Source organism: Dromiciops gliroides, chromosome 1 (genome assembly GCF_019393635.1).
Source record: "Dromiciops gliroides isolate mDroGli1 chromosome 1, mDroGli1.pri, whole genome shotgun sequence".
In the NCBI taxonomy this organism is placed as follows: Eukaryota; Metazoa; Chordata; class Mammalia; order Microbiotheria; family Microbiotheriidae; genus Dromiciops; species Dromiciops gliroides.
The window spans coordinates 382,738,470-382,753,106 of record NC_057861.1 but is presented as its reverse complement, the minus strand read 5'-3'; the positions used below and the strand labels follow the sequence as shown (position 1 = coordinate 382,753,106).

General features: G+C 34.5%; 1 protein-coding gene across 1 annotated transcript in view; it reads right to left on the bottom strand.

Annotated features, from left to right (window-relative positions):
- Positions 1 to 14,637, bottom strand: part of LOC122734935 (glutamate decarboxylase 1-like) — a 41,835-nt gene that overhangs the window by 6,517 nt on the left and 20,681 nt on the right. Inside the window, exons 11-13 of the mRNA XM_043976122.1 lie at positions 11,165 to 11,314; positions 1,722 to 1,829; positions 430 to 519 (exon numbers count right to left, since the gene is read on the bottom strand). Of these exons, the coding sequence (XP_043832057.1) occupies positions 430 to 519; positions 1,722 to 1,829; positions 11,165 to 11,314 (348 nt within the window). The remainder of the gene's footprint in view (positions 1 to 429; positions 520 to 1,721; positions 1,830 to 11,164; positions 11,315 to 14,637) is intronic.

The following is a 14,637-nucleotide window of genomic DNA, read 5'->3' as shown; positions in this document are numbered from 1 at the left end:
GATAGAAGCTTCACTGTAGTATTAATTTTAGTTTTCTTTTTTTTTTTTTTTTGGTGGGGCAATGGGGATTAAGTGACTTGCCCAGGGTCACACAGCTAGTAAGTGTCAAGTGTCTGAGGCCGGATTTGAACTCAGGAACTCCTGAATTCAGGGCCAGTGCTTTATCCACTGCGCCACCTATCTGTCCCCCATTTTAGTTTTCTTTCAGTAGAGGAGATATAACTGCTCATCAATCTATGCTACATTGCCCAATCCTAGAGGGAAAAAGGACCTAGAAGGATGATTGGCTCCATTTTGGAATTCAGTAGGTACCCTCCATAGATTGCACCCATAGGATTTAGATTTCATTAGCACTACCCTCTAAATATAAAAGCAAACCAGACATACAATATAAAATAACAGCATCAAAAAAAACAAAACAAAACTGACCTTTTGAAGTTCTTGTTGCCTCTCATATTCATTTGAAATACTTTTAAGTCTTGGTGGGATATACCAGAAACAAACATTAGTGAGTTCAGGCTTGAAAGCAAGGGCAAAATATAAATAATATAATAAAAATTTGTTAAAGTTCTAGATTTTTAGATACATTGTTTCAAAGTTGATCTTGATTTTAGAAAAAGCCAACAGAGTTCTTCTAATTTCTTAAAATAACAATTGCTCACATTCAAATAGCACTTTAAAAATGAAAATGTTTCATACAAATTAACTTATTCAGTCTATAAAATCCTTCATTTCTAGTTTTCCTTTGCAATCTGTTGGTGAATGGGGAAAAACTGGAATCATGGTTGCTCAGAAACCCAACAGTTTTAGTTTTTAAAATAAAACTCTTTACAGGATGACTATTATTCATTTTACTACTATTTTTCATGAATAAAATTTACTGTCAACCAAAGAAGGATGATAGAATGGATAGTGAAGAATGATTATTATAACTCCTCCAGTGTTCTTGATTTATTAATTTATCTTTGCTACAGAAATATTACATAACCTCATTTACTACCCACAATGTTCATTTTCTATACTATCCAGAAAAAAGATAACATTTTATATAACATACAAAAAAACAGAAATATTAAATACTCTGGAGTTGGTGCTAGAAAACTCAATATAATATTTTCATATAAGTAACTATAGAATAAAAAGTAATTAAATACAGTCTTTAGCTTGTTTTTGAAACTTAGTTCATTAAGAACCATTATTCCAATTCCCATAACTTTTTCATTTAAGTGAACTTAGTTAACCTGAAAATCTATGTCATACAAGAAGCATCTATTTTAATTATATGAACAAACAGGAAAGGGGATAGATTGGGAAAGAAAACATTTTACATTGATTTTATAGGATCATCAGAGAGAGAGAGAGAGAGAGAGAGAGAGAGAGAGAGAGAGAGAGAGAGAGAGAGAGAGAGAACAGAGGAGAAAGGTTGGGGTTTATATGGAAGGGAAGATGATGCCAAATAAAAAATAAAAAGAAAGAAAAGTTAAGTTGGAAAGGAAAGGAAAGGAAAGGAAAGGAAAGGAAAGGAAAGGAAAGGAAAGGAAAGGAAAGGAAAGGAAAGGAAAGGAAAGGAAAGGAAAGGAAAGGAAAGGAAAGGAAAGGAAAGGAAAGGAAAGGAAAGGAAAGGAAAGGAAAGGAAAGGAAAGGAAAGGAAAGGAAAGGAAAGGAAAGGAAAGGAAAGGAAAGGAAAGGAAAGGAAAGGAAAGAACCACTTAGGAACTTACTTCTGCATCAAATACAAGCTCAAAATTTTCTTTTTTCTTCAGAATCTTGTAAAGATAATCTGCCAACTCCATAAATGTGTTTATCTGAACTTCAAAGCCAGAGGTGCCCTGTAAAGAATATTGACTCTGTTTATTTTTTCATTTCTGAAATTTCATCTATTAATACATGGTGGTTAATTTCTATAGTTCTATAGAACTCTGCCTGGCAAACATGATGAGTTAAAATGCTTGAAACAAACAGTTCAAAAAACAGGGACTGCCTATATGTGTGTCAAAGAAAGGCCCACACATATTAAATAGAACAAAAGCCCTTTTAAGTTGCTGAACCTTTATTTCCTCAGTTACAATATGGGGAGGGAGGGCATGAGGTGGATCAGAAGTCCTCCTAGGTCACTTCCTATGATCTTACATAAAAGTGAATACCATGCAAAGATAAATAAATGGAATTATCAGTAGGAAAAAAAAAACAGACTATAGATGGAAACTCTATATTTCCTGTGCTGAGTTATTCCTTTTGTAAGATTAAATTGCTTTGTTTAGGTATGAAATTTAGATCAGGAGAAATTCTAATGCATTTATTGTTTCTAGGCTTTCTGAAGGTCAGTTATGAAAGGCCTAATTGAACATCTCCAATCTATTCAGTGTCTTGCCTTGAGTTCATTCAAGTCCTGAAAATCTAAACTAAGATCACTGCGTTCTACATAGTAATAAAGATATTTTTAATGTCTTTTAAAGTTTTTCTCTCTACCCCTTTCTCCCTTTGCACTCTATCCCTTCTTAACTGAAGGACTCACTTCATTTGGTGTTTAATTTTTTAAAGAATGAATTTTACCAAAAGGTCAACTTCCTTTTCTGTTCTCTTCTTCAATAAGTCAGGCATCTTTCTTCCTATCATCTCTACTACTCCTGTCTCTAATGATGCTGTGGCAGTTCTCTTGGAGAATTCACCTTTAAGCATTCACATATTATCTCTCACTGCCCCCCCGCATCTTCTACAAAAGTTACCCTCATTCTTTCTCTAAACTTCAAACTCTTACTGTCTACTAGAAGCTTTCCTTCTGTCTACAAACAATCCTATGTCTTCCCACCCTTAAAAATCAACCTGTACTTGATTTGACCATCCTCCCCCATCTCTCATCCTGTTTTTTCTTCTTTTCAAACAAACTCCTTAAGAAAGGAGTCTTTCCACTTCATATACTCTAACTTCTAAATTCCCTGCAGACTGGCTTCTAACCTGATCATTCAACTGCAATTGCCCTCTTCAAAGTTGCCAGTCTTCTCTTAATTGACAAATCCAACAGCCTTTTCTCAATTTTCATCCTTCTTGAAATTTCTATAGTCTTTGATAGTATTGATCATTATCTCTAGGTTTTCAAAACTGCTCTGTCCTCTTTCTCCTATCTGAGGCTTTTTCTAATTTTCTTTCACTTCACATAGGCTACAGCCACTAAGCCCTGGTATACCCCCAGACTTTTTTAAACCATTTTCTATTCTCCCTTTATGCAGAGCTCTATTAAAATGTTTCTTTAAGTTGTTTGATATTTTTATTTTGACATTATTGCTTCCTTTTGGAAAACCTATTTTATTTTATGCCTATGAGAGTATGAGAAAGAATAAACATTTATATAGTGTTTACTATGTTCCACTTTATGGAGTGTTCAGGAGTACTGGCACTTCTAGTGTGGAAGCTTGCTCAGCCCTTTTCAGGGCTGTTCATCAACCTTTTGTGTCCATCTGATTCACCCATGTTTCAGTGGTGGCTCCAAGAAGCTGTAGTATGTGCAATAGACACATACCCTGGCATAACATCTTGGTAGGTAGGTTAAACCAGGTTTATGGCAATCAAAAAACCTCAAACTAATCAGTGAATTAATGGGATTTCTACCCCAAGCATGTGAAGACTTTCCCTAGAAGAGTGGGTGACTGAGAACAATTGGTTTCAACATCCACGAAGGTGGCTGAAAAAGGCCCTGTGGGGTACTTAGAGCTTAGTTAAGTTTCAAAGCCACCACGGTCATCCATTGCACCCCAGGCCATCACAGTCTCCTTGACTTTTCTCATGTCACTTGACTTCAAAGACTCAGAGTGAGTTTGATGACTTTGTGCAGCTTTGCCTCACTCAAATCTAATTCATGGACAAGTCAGTACATCACACATAACATCATTGGTCTACTTTGAATATGAAGAACAAATAACTATGTGCCAAATATTATACCTATGGCTTTACAAATATTCCCTCAATTTATTAAAAATAATTCTGAGAAATCCATAGTTTCTATAAAATTTCAAAGGGATACATGACACATAAAAGGTTAAGCAGCACTTCTGTATGCCAGAGATGGCAAATACATCATTCACTGGCCTCATGTGGTACCTAACACTTGTGAGTGCAGTGCTAAACTGGATTAAAATGTGGGAAATATTTATAAAATATAGAAAACATTACATGATTAACTAATTCAATATATGGCCCACAGGAATCATTATATATTTGAATTTGACACCACTATTCTAAATTATCTCGTTTTGTGAGTTTATCAGTTTCCATGTCTTCAATGATCATCTCTATGGACATGATTCCAAGTTATACATATGCAAAGTGTCCCAAGAATCTCAGTGTAGTTTCAAACTCTAATAAGTTAATCACTATGTCCTCTTTGAGAAAATATCTGAGGTGCAATCTCATACAACCAATGACATTTGGACATCTTGAACTTGATATCCAGCAGGCATCTCAAATTCTGCAGATCAAAAAGAGCTCTGATTTTCTTTGCCCCCAAATCCACTTCCCTTCCAAGATGTTTTATGACTAGCAAGGACACTAGAATTCTTCCAGTCATGCAGTCTCTCACTCTTAGCATCATCCTTGATTCTTCATTCTCATTCACTCTATATATCCATTTTGTTGTGAAATATCATATTTCTATATTCACTACATCTCTCATACATCCCCTTCTCACACACCTACCAAACTAATACAAACTCTTCACATGAACTATTACAATAGCCTTCTAGTTGGTGTCACTATATCAAATCTCTTGACAATCCAATCCATCCACTTACTTACTAAAGCTTTTCCTGAAATGCAGATCTAACTCTGTTACTAAGTAAAGTCTAGTTACCCCCTGCCATTATCTCTAGGCTAAAATATCAAATGTTGTTTGTCATTCCAATTTCTTCACAACTTGGCCTGTTCAATTATTTCTAGCCTTTTATACTTTATTCCCCTCTACATATTGTACAATGTACATATGCTGGTCTATTTGCCTTCCCACACATGTATCACATGAAATATTGTCACCACCATTCCTCTGACTCTCTCATACTTGGAATATTCTTTCCTTACTTTTGCCTCTTGCCTTTCCTCACTTCCTTCTAAACTCAATTCAAATCCCCTGTTGTAGGAAGTTGTTTTGTTTTGTTTTTTTCCTGTCCCTATCCCCAGGGGATAGACCTGTCTTTCTTCTGAGGTTATCTTCCTTCTAGTCTGTATATATTTTGCATATCAAATTGTTTACATATTGTCTCCCCTATTAAAATGAGAACTCCATAAGGGTATAGAACATGATTTTTGTCTTTCTTTGTATCTACAGTGCTTAACTCAGTGCCTTTTGATAAATGCACATTGATTGATTGATTTTTAAAAATTTAATTTATCCAGGGGCAGCTAGGTGGTGCAGTGGATAGAGCACCATCCCTGGATTCAGGAGACCCTGAGTTCAAATCCATCCTCAGACACTTGATACTTACTAGCTGTGTGACCCTGGGCAAGTCATTTAACCCCAACTTCCTCACCAAAAAAAATTAATTTATCCCACCTAATCTTATCTCTCTTTATTTCTTTTGATACAAGTGAAAGAAGTCAAATATTTGATGTCTGTAAGGTTTTTTTAGATGCTCACATTGAAGGTGATATTAACTGGACACTTTAAGGTATGAATGTCTCTGTGATTCTTCCTTGTCAACCCTGGAATTCTGCCCAAGATAGAACTAGAATAATTCAAAAAGATGAGTGACACATCTATCTAGCCTCCTTTTGGTGTCAATATTTGTGGTGATATATGTTGCTCCATAATAGATAGTACTATATGAAGAGCACTGGGATATGGTTTTTTCTTCCACTCAGAAATCCAATCCTTCATTCAATTTTTCTGTGGACACGTTTTATAAGACTTAGACAATTTAAATTATTTTCTTCTTTTAGCTCATTCTACACAAATGAAGAACCTCTTAACTGTTCAAGCTCTTGAAATTTACACTCTCACAAGGAAAAGTAGCTCTCTGTCTAGACTTTTTCCTTCTACATACATTTTTTTTTTTCTGGAAGTAGAACAAAACTTTCTTACTCTTTCTAGGTTCTCTTTTGGCTAATAATAGGTTTTCAAAAAGTAGATTAAGGGTAGAGTTTGTGACCATGGAAGAAGCTTTCTGTACTGAAAATTTACCATAAACTCATGACTTTTGTGAGGGCCAAAATTTGATATATGGAGCATTATTTGGGTGACTCGCCGCAATATTGGGGTCCCAGAAATATGAGGGACCTTTTTAGGCTTAACCTCCCCTCTGAACTGCCCTTTTTAGCTATTTCTCCCAGGCCAATAAGAAAGGAGCCTCTAGGCTTTAGTTCACAAAAGGATCAGATTTTATTACTTGGGAATTAATTTAACAACAAAGGTGAAACTAATAAAAATCAAAGATAAGGAAATAGGAAAATAGAAATACAGAGAAATGCTCTTAACTCTAAACTTAGCCTATTAGGGTTTTCTGTAATTGAACTCACCAAACACCTGAACAGCCCGCCAGTCTAGGTTTGCTCACACACCACCCAGACCACAGTCGCCACAGTGAGAGCATGAACACGCGCCAGCTCAAGGGCCCAGATGGAAAAGGCTGAGTTCCGGAAAATGCCTAGCATTCTGGAAGCAGCCTGCCTCCCTTCAGCAAGCGTTCAATCTCTCCTCCCCCAAAAGGGGAGGTCCTTCAAAAATAGCCTTTCTGAGCTCAGTAACATATGTAACCTTGGAGTAGGCCAGGTGTGGCCCCTGCCAAATGAGTTAGCTAAAAATGGGAATATTAATCTTTACCACAAATAATTTTTACCACACTTTGTAGTAATAAAAAATATATTCTAGACAATTGAGGAAAAAAAAAACAGTAAAGAATCATGTGGTAATATTTTGAATAGCATTCCTTTGTGAAGTAATTATGTCAGTATGAATTAAAAGTGCCCATGCTCAATTTCTTATATCACCATATGTTCTCACTTTTGAAAAAATCAAGGTGTCAAGGATTGGCAAAAGGGAAAAGAAATATGCATAGATAGTATAAGGCTATAGCACATTGCAAATGATGACTTTTCATAGCAGCTACCTCTGGATATGAAGTCAGGAAGTTCTCGGTTTAAATCTGATCTCATTTTAGAGCTCTGTGACCTTAGACAAGGTACATCCACTATCTACTTCAGTTTCCTGTAAAGTAGGTCTAATTATAATATCTTCTGCCCAGGGTTGTTGTAAATAATATAACATTTGTAAAGCATTTTGCAAATCTTAAGGTGCTATGTAAATACTAACTATTATTGGTAAACAAGATATGGTCATAATACAAGTGTCTGACCAGACAAAGCAGTGGGCTGATTATGCTGCAAAAGTTAGGAATGATAGATGGCCACTCCAAGACTATTTAATAGTACTATCAATACTAAAAAAATTCAGATGAAGAGCACCAGGACATTGAGTAGTCCCTGAATGCAAGAATGTAGACAAGTATTACAGAAGGAGAAGCCATGGATGGTTGAAATTTGCATTACTTCAGGGAATAGAAACATAAATGAGATGATAGTTTCATCAAATTATAACAAAATGATGTTATTTTCAAACATATTTTATATAAGTATTCCTCAAATTCTACATGCTAATTATATTTCATTTTGATTTGAAATAAGAGAGGTAGCAGTAGGATAGTTGGTAGTTTCAAATCCAGAACTAGGTTCAAATCTCACCTCTGATACACTATGGCTCTGTGCCCCAGCAAATTATTTAACATTTTAGAGGCCCTTCCCCCCTCCAAAAATATCTAGGTGATGAAAGTGATAACCTGAGATGGTAGAAGGAGGAAATTTCCTCACCATAGGGTTCTTTATACTTCTGAAACATATGTTCAGTAACTATATCTATCCTTGAAATAATCTAACACTAAAGAGAAAAGTAAACTATTATTCAAAAAGATTATAGTTGTGTGCAATGACATAGTAACCTTAAAAAATAAAAGTATGTAATCCATGGGATATCTTAAAATAGAAACCAAGGGAAACATTTACATATGTAAAACAGATAAGTATATGGGGTTTCATAGGGGATTTTTACTTTAATTAAAGAGCTCCAAGATTTCATTGCATAGGTTTTTATAGTACTTATTTTATGAAATCTGAAAGAGTCCATATTTTCCTTCACAAATTCTAATTTTGTTCTATATAACTTACTTTAATTTTCACATTATTCCACTACTTTAAATGGCCCCATACATTAGGATCTGAATATGTAATTTTGACTTCATAGGGACAAAGTAGGGTAAATTAATGTGATTATCAAGCTGTAAATGGAATAATCATGTGCTATGAAGATGCAGAGGATCACCCAATATGAATGTTTCAAAAGCTGGGACCATCTCAAACAACACCAGGAAAGGTTGAACTATAAAATTGAACTAGTGCTTATATTTAAGTGGAATTTCCAGTTCTTTTTCTCCAGTTCATTTTGTCTAGTTTACAAACTTCTGTAGTTCCTTTCACCTTTGGAATACATATACAAGGAGACTAGAGGCTTTTCACTGACCAAGAATGCTATAAAAACACCAAGGTTTTTATTTGTTTTTTCCCTAATGTGAAAATTCAACATAAAGGCTGCTACCGAGTAGGAGGTTAGAGGCTAAGGACCTTTCCAACTTTGATTTAGTTTTTGATCAACTTTATGCTGTTAAGAACTTGGAAATAAATGAATGAACTTCTTTTAAAGCATTTATGTATCTACTATGCATTATGCACTGGGGTTATGAACACAAGAGTAAAACCAGCCTCTGCCTCAAAAAAACCTTATCTTCTAGTGGGGAAGACAACATAAAATTTGAAGGGAGGCTGGGAAACTTTGGATCATATTTGTATAGTGAATGGAGTCAAAAAGAGCAAATTGACATGCCTCATTCAGAAACAATGGCAAAATTGAATTGGACTTGGTTCATTGCTCTAGAGCTAAGGCGGGTGCCATATATGGAGGTAAATGCCCCTTGGAAAGGAATTTGAATAGTAAAAAAGTAAGGAGTATATTATAATTTTTTATCTATTTAGAATTCTCCCCAAGTTACATGTAAAATCAAATTTTCATATTGATTATTGATTTTTTAAAACTTTGTGTTCCAAACTCTCTTCCTCCCTCCCTCCCCACCCCTCCTTAAGAACTCAAGCAATTCAATATGTTATACATGTGCAGTCATGCAAAACATCCCCACATTAGAACAAAAAAAAAAACTTCAATCTGTATCCATATACCATCAGTTCTTTCTCTGTTGATGAATTGCATTTTTCATAGCTGTGTGAAACTGGGCAAGTCACTTTACCCTCATTGCCCCCCCCAAATAGTCATTGGTTTTATAGCCCCAACCTCTACATAACTCTTTTTTTCCAGCAGTCACATTGAGTTTAGCATATAGAACACCTACAAATGATTAAATAACAGTACATTAATCAACAAGGACTTATGAAATATTTACTATGTGCCAAATATTTACACTGTATTGAATGGGAGGATATAAAGAAGGGCCAAAAAGGAGCATTTTCTCAAGAAGTACAAATTCTAATGGCAAAGACAACATTGAAATTATTGCATAGACTATACATATACACATGCACTTACACATACACATACCCATACACATAAACACACACACAGAGAAAATAGATGGAAGGTTATTTTAGAGGGAAAGGTCTAGCATCCCCAAGGATCAGCAAAAGCCCCTAGCAAAAGGTAGAATTTGAACTGAAATGAAGGAAATCAAGGAAGAAGAGAGAATAGAGAGCATTGTAGGTAACAGATTTATCCGGTCCATAGGTATAGAATCTGAATATAAGTTGTGTGCTAGGAACTCCCAACAGGCTATTATTCTTGGATTATATAGTGAAGGGAAATAAAGTGTAGGAGGGCTGGAAATATAGGGAGGGGGCAGGATAGGAAAAACTTTAAATGCCAAAAAATAACTTTTTACTTGATTTTGGAAAGATAGTGAGTTACTTGAGTCTATGGGGGAATGGATAAGAGGTGAGGAGTGTGTCACATGGGAATTGAAGGAAAAATGGACTGGAGTGGTGAGCTGTAAGGGATTTCAAAGTTTAAATCAGATAGTTACCTCAGATTATAAACTGTGGGTAGCCAAAAAGAACAGGTATTCTATAAGCTAATAGTATGGTGGTTCACTTTTGTTAGCTAACTGGTAAGTGTGTTGTCCAATTGTCCTAGTGGCTAGGCACACAAAAAGATTTCAGTCTACCCTTGTTGAAAAAGGGTTTTCTAGGTGGCACAGTGGATAAAGCACTGGCCCTGGATTCAGGAGTACCTGAGTTCAAATCCAGCCTCAGACACTTGACACTTACTAGCTGTGTGACCCTGGGCAAGTCACCTAACCCCCATTGTCCCGCAAAAAAAAAAAATAAATAAAAAGGGTTTTCTTTTCACCACATCATAGAAGATGTGAGTAAAAATAGCATTACATGGGCCTTAAAGCTAAAATATTTGATGGCAGGATATTGCTTGGAGTAAAAAAGGATGTTTACTAGAGATAATATCACAGCACCATGAACTATCAAGAACAGAAATGACATGTCCAGCAAACACAGTATTCCAGCCATATATTAGTAAATAACAGTGTGGTGGAATTACCATTGGCTTCCCTGCAACATCAGAGATATAAGCTTCCCTGGCCATGAATGTGCCCTCTTTATACCACCCACCATGGGTGCTCACCATATATGTTCCCTGGCCACATGGGTTACTGGCATGTTCCTTATATTCATGTGTCCCTTACATGCATGTTCTTTGGATATACTTGTTCTCTGATTATATTCCCTTTCTTATTGGTAATATGTTAACTAATGGTAGAATAAATCCAATATGTACAAGGAATAATTTTAGTTATCATTTTATGTGTTATACTATTTAATGGAGTATCATTTATTTAAATGAATGATTCTTTTGGTTGGCTAGTAAAAGTAAAAACATTAGTGATAACTCATAAGCATTGATTTCTTTGGGTGCTGATCCATGGAGCACCTTTTAGAGAATAGGTTTTCTGGGATTCTACAAGTGAGGGTGGTACCAAAGAATTTATGATAAGCTTGCATAACTATTTTTCCCAAATAAATCAAAGCCAAAACAGTGTAGTTTATGAGATCCTACCTTTGCTTTCCACATTAGCCAGAGTTTGAAGATATCAACATGTCGGCCACATTGAATAGTCTTGTCCCCAGTGTCATACACTATATCATAGTGTTTATCAGGCTGGAATAGATACCCAGCACACATCTGATTACATGATTCAAGAAGACCCTAGAACAGAATTATATATTTAGTGAATAAACTGTATCTAATTTAAAATTGTAACTATTGTTTTCTATCGATTTGACTTTTACACTAAATAGTTTGCTATTTCAATGAACTGTTTTACTGGTGTGAGTATGTCTACTAGTATAGATCATTAGTGATTTATGCCATCACAGATAAATATAAAACATACATGAGACATAAAACATATTTTATCTTCACTATTCATGTAGTCAATATTTGTAAATTTGTCCAAAACTTATTTGTAACACTAAAATCAATACTTGTGGAACTTTTGCAGTCATTCACAGACATATGCAAAGTTCCAAGAAATCTGAGTCACTCAACATGACTCAGCTGAGGTCAAACAAGGTAGTGGACTACCTCCTAGTTTTAGCTCTCCTGTTGTAAACAAATGTCCACTTCCCCTTCTATTTGGTACACTTTAAAAATTTTGTGTACTTTTTGGGGTGATTTTGCTATTTAAAATATCCTCCAAATGTAATGCTAACATTCTGTCTAGTGCTTCTAATGTAAGAACTTATGGAAAAATTAGTTCCATTAGATAATTTTTCTGGTAGATAAGTTTCATTCTGACATGTTATATTGTGCTGTTGGCTCTGAATTCATTGTGAATGAAGGAATAATACCATGCATCTAGAAAAAGGGAGAGAAAATTTGCTGATCTGCATATAGTAAATGCTGTGACCAGAGGCTCCCATGAAACTAACCCAGCATTTCCACTAGGATCAATGGTTCATGATTCATTAATTCAGTGTATATGGTGACTTTATAGAACATAACTACTGTAAATTATAAGAATCAACTCTATATCCATAGAAATTTCAGAAAGTAGTGAGTGTTAATAACTGGAGTAATTGGAGTGACTGTAGAAAGTAGTATCTGAGATATACTTCAAGTCTTTTTAAGATGAGGAGGTACTTAAAAGAAATCAGGAGAGCATCATCCAAAGCTAAAGCATGGGGTGGGTGATGTCATTTTCTCAAAATCCTCCATGGAGGACAAAACTAATGTTCCTCTATATTGTTTACCTTTTCATAAGTATTCAGGAAGCATTTAAATTGTCTGTGTGTTATCATTTGCTCTTGATAACTGACAGACCCTCTTCCTTTTTAGATCATAAAGTATCTTACTGTCATCCCTAAAGCCTATAGAACTCTGGACAACCCACTTCACTTCACTGTTCTAGACAACTCTTTAACACTATTAGATGTACAGAAGGTGACAACTTGCATTGGTATAGAATTTGCTCACCAGGACGTACCAATGAAATCACAGGTCCAGTCCTATTCCTGGTCCCTATCATTAATGTCATTTATTTTGTATACTTAAACAATTGCAGTAAATATGTAATTTAAATAATTTTGACTTTGGAATTCAAGGAAATCTAATTCATTAAGAAAAATGTGAAATAAGTAGATGGAACTTGAAGAATTTAGCAGATGGTTTTGCTGAGAAAATACTAATGATTTTTTTTAAAAAATTAGCTACTTCAAATTTAAAAGCACCAGAAAATGATTATTTCTTTAAAATTAGTTGAGAATATAGAAAGAAATATATATTTAGAATATATTTAATGGCATTTTCAATATTTGTTCCTGTGATTTATGAAAACAAAAATGAATCAGTATAAATACCAATCATATAAACTGGTACACATAGACAAGGTCAATAAGACCTCCTCCACTGATAAAACATTTTGGTTCTCTATTTCTTTCTTGCCCAGCCATTTCATAAAAATTCAAACTTATGCTTCCCATCTAAAAGATTACTGAGAACATTCCTATCCACACTGAAAGGTCAATGAGTGAGTCAGCTCATGATGGCTCAGGCAAATATTTTTAAACGGTATCTTGCATATTCCCCCATCAACAGAGTGGAGAGACTTTTACCCAAGGCCCATCTACTGAGTTCTATCTTCATAAAATGGCAAGGAAACATATACAAAGAAAGACTATATTCTCTAGTGAGGACCACCACTTCCAATGGCAACTTTAAGTTCTGTGACAGGAAAGATCTCAGAAGACAATCATATGGGAAGGAGTCATGAGAAATGAAGAATCACTTCCTTCCCTTTTACCTTTCCTCCTTTTTATCCTTATCTTCTATTTGCTTTTTGACATAGGAGAAATTTTTGCTCTGGTGTTCAGCCTTATAAGCTGTTTTCCCTTAGTGCTGAATAATCATCATCCATGTTTTTTCCCCAAAATTTACAAATACATCTAGTATTAAATGGTTGAATCATAACCTATGGTCTGATAATTATCTAAAACCATTTGAAAGATATGATAAAAACGTACTCTTAAATGTAACTATTTTCTGAATTGGATCTTCCACTATTTTCTAGAATAAAAATAAAAAGGATCATTGAAAAATTCATCTTCAAAACCAAGAGGGCAAAGTGTATATATTTGCTCTTTAATGACTATGCTCATAATATGACTATAATATCTTATAAATTATCTACATAGTTACAATATTCCAGTTATATGTCACCCACACTAAGATAATAGAGACATAATATCTCCTTAATAATGGTCTATAATGATATTAATGGTAATAATGGGTAATATTCATATAGTACCTTAAGATTTGTAAAGGACCTTATATATTATTATATATCACATAATGTTATCGATATATTATCAATGTATACATATTTTTGATAGATGACCTTATATTATCAATGTATACATATTTTTGATAGATGACCTTAAAACCATACGGAAAATCTCAGTACTTTGAGGACTAAGGGAACTGAACAATGGATCCATAAGGCTTTTCTAAGCCTCCTTCTAGTTTCAGAAGTTAAAGGCTATCAGAGATAGCCAATACAAATAGCTTAAAAATCCCAATGACTTCTATCAATGGGTATCTATCTCATACTTTCCAGAGTCTTTGTTCACTCCTCTTAAACACTTATGGAACACATGATCTCTCTATTCTTGTCTTTTAGAATAATTATCTTGAGAGAAAGTTGTCTCAATTTCTTTGAGAAACAACAAGAGGAAGTAAAATTGCGCTGTATATTTCATTTTCACAGAATAAGAAGGAAGGAATTAAGGTGGAAGAATGAAGAAAGCATCAAACTATGTATAATAAATGATATATGATATGATATATCACAAATATTAAATCATATAAATAATATAAGTAATAATTTTATAGGAATTAGGATAAGTCTGGTGGTTACATTGATATAAAAATCCATGATTTCTGAAATTCCCTTACCAATGCAAGTAAGAATAATTCTTGGTATTTTGAATAAGCAGATTGTTTATATTTCTAGCATTGTCAGTAATCTGTAC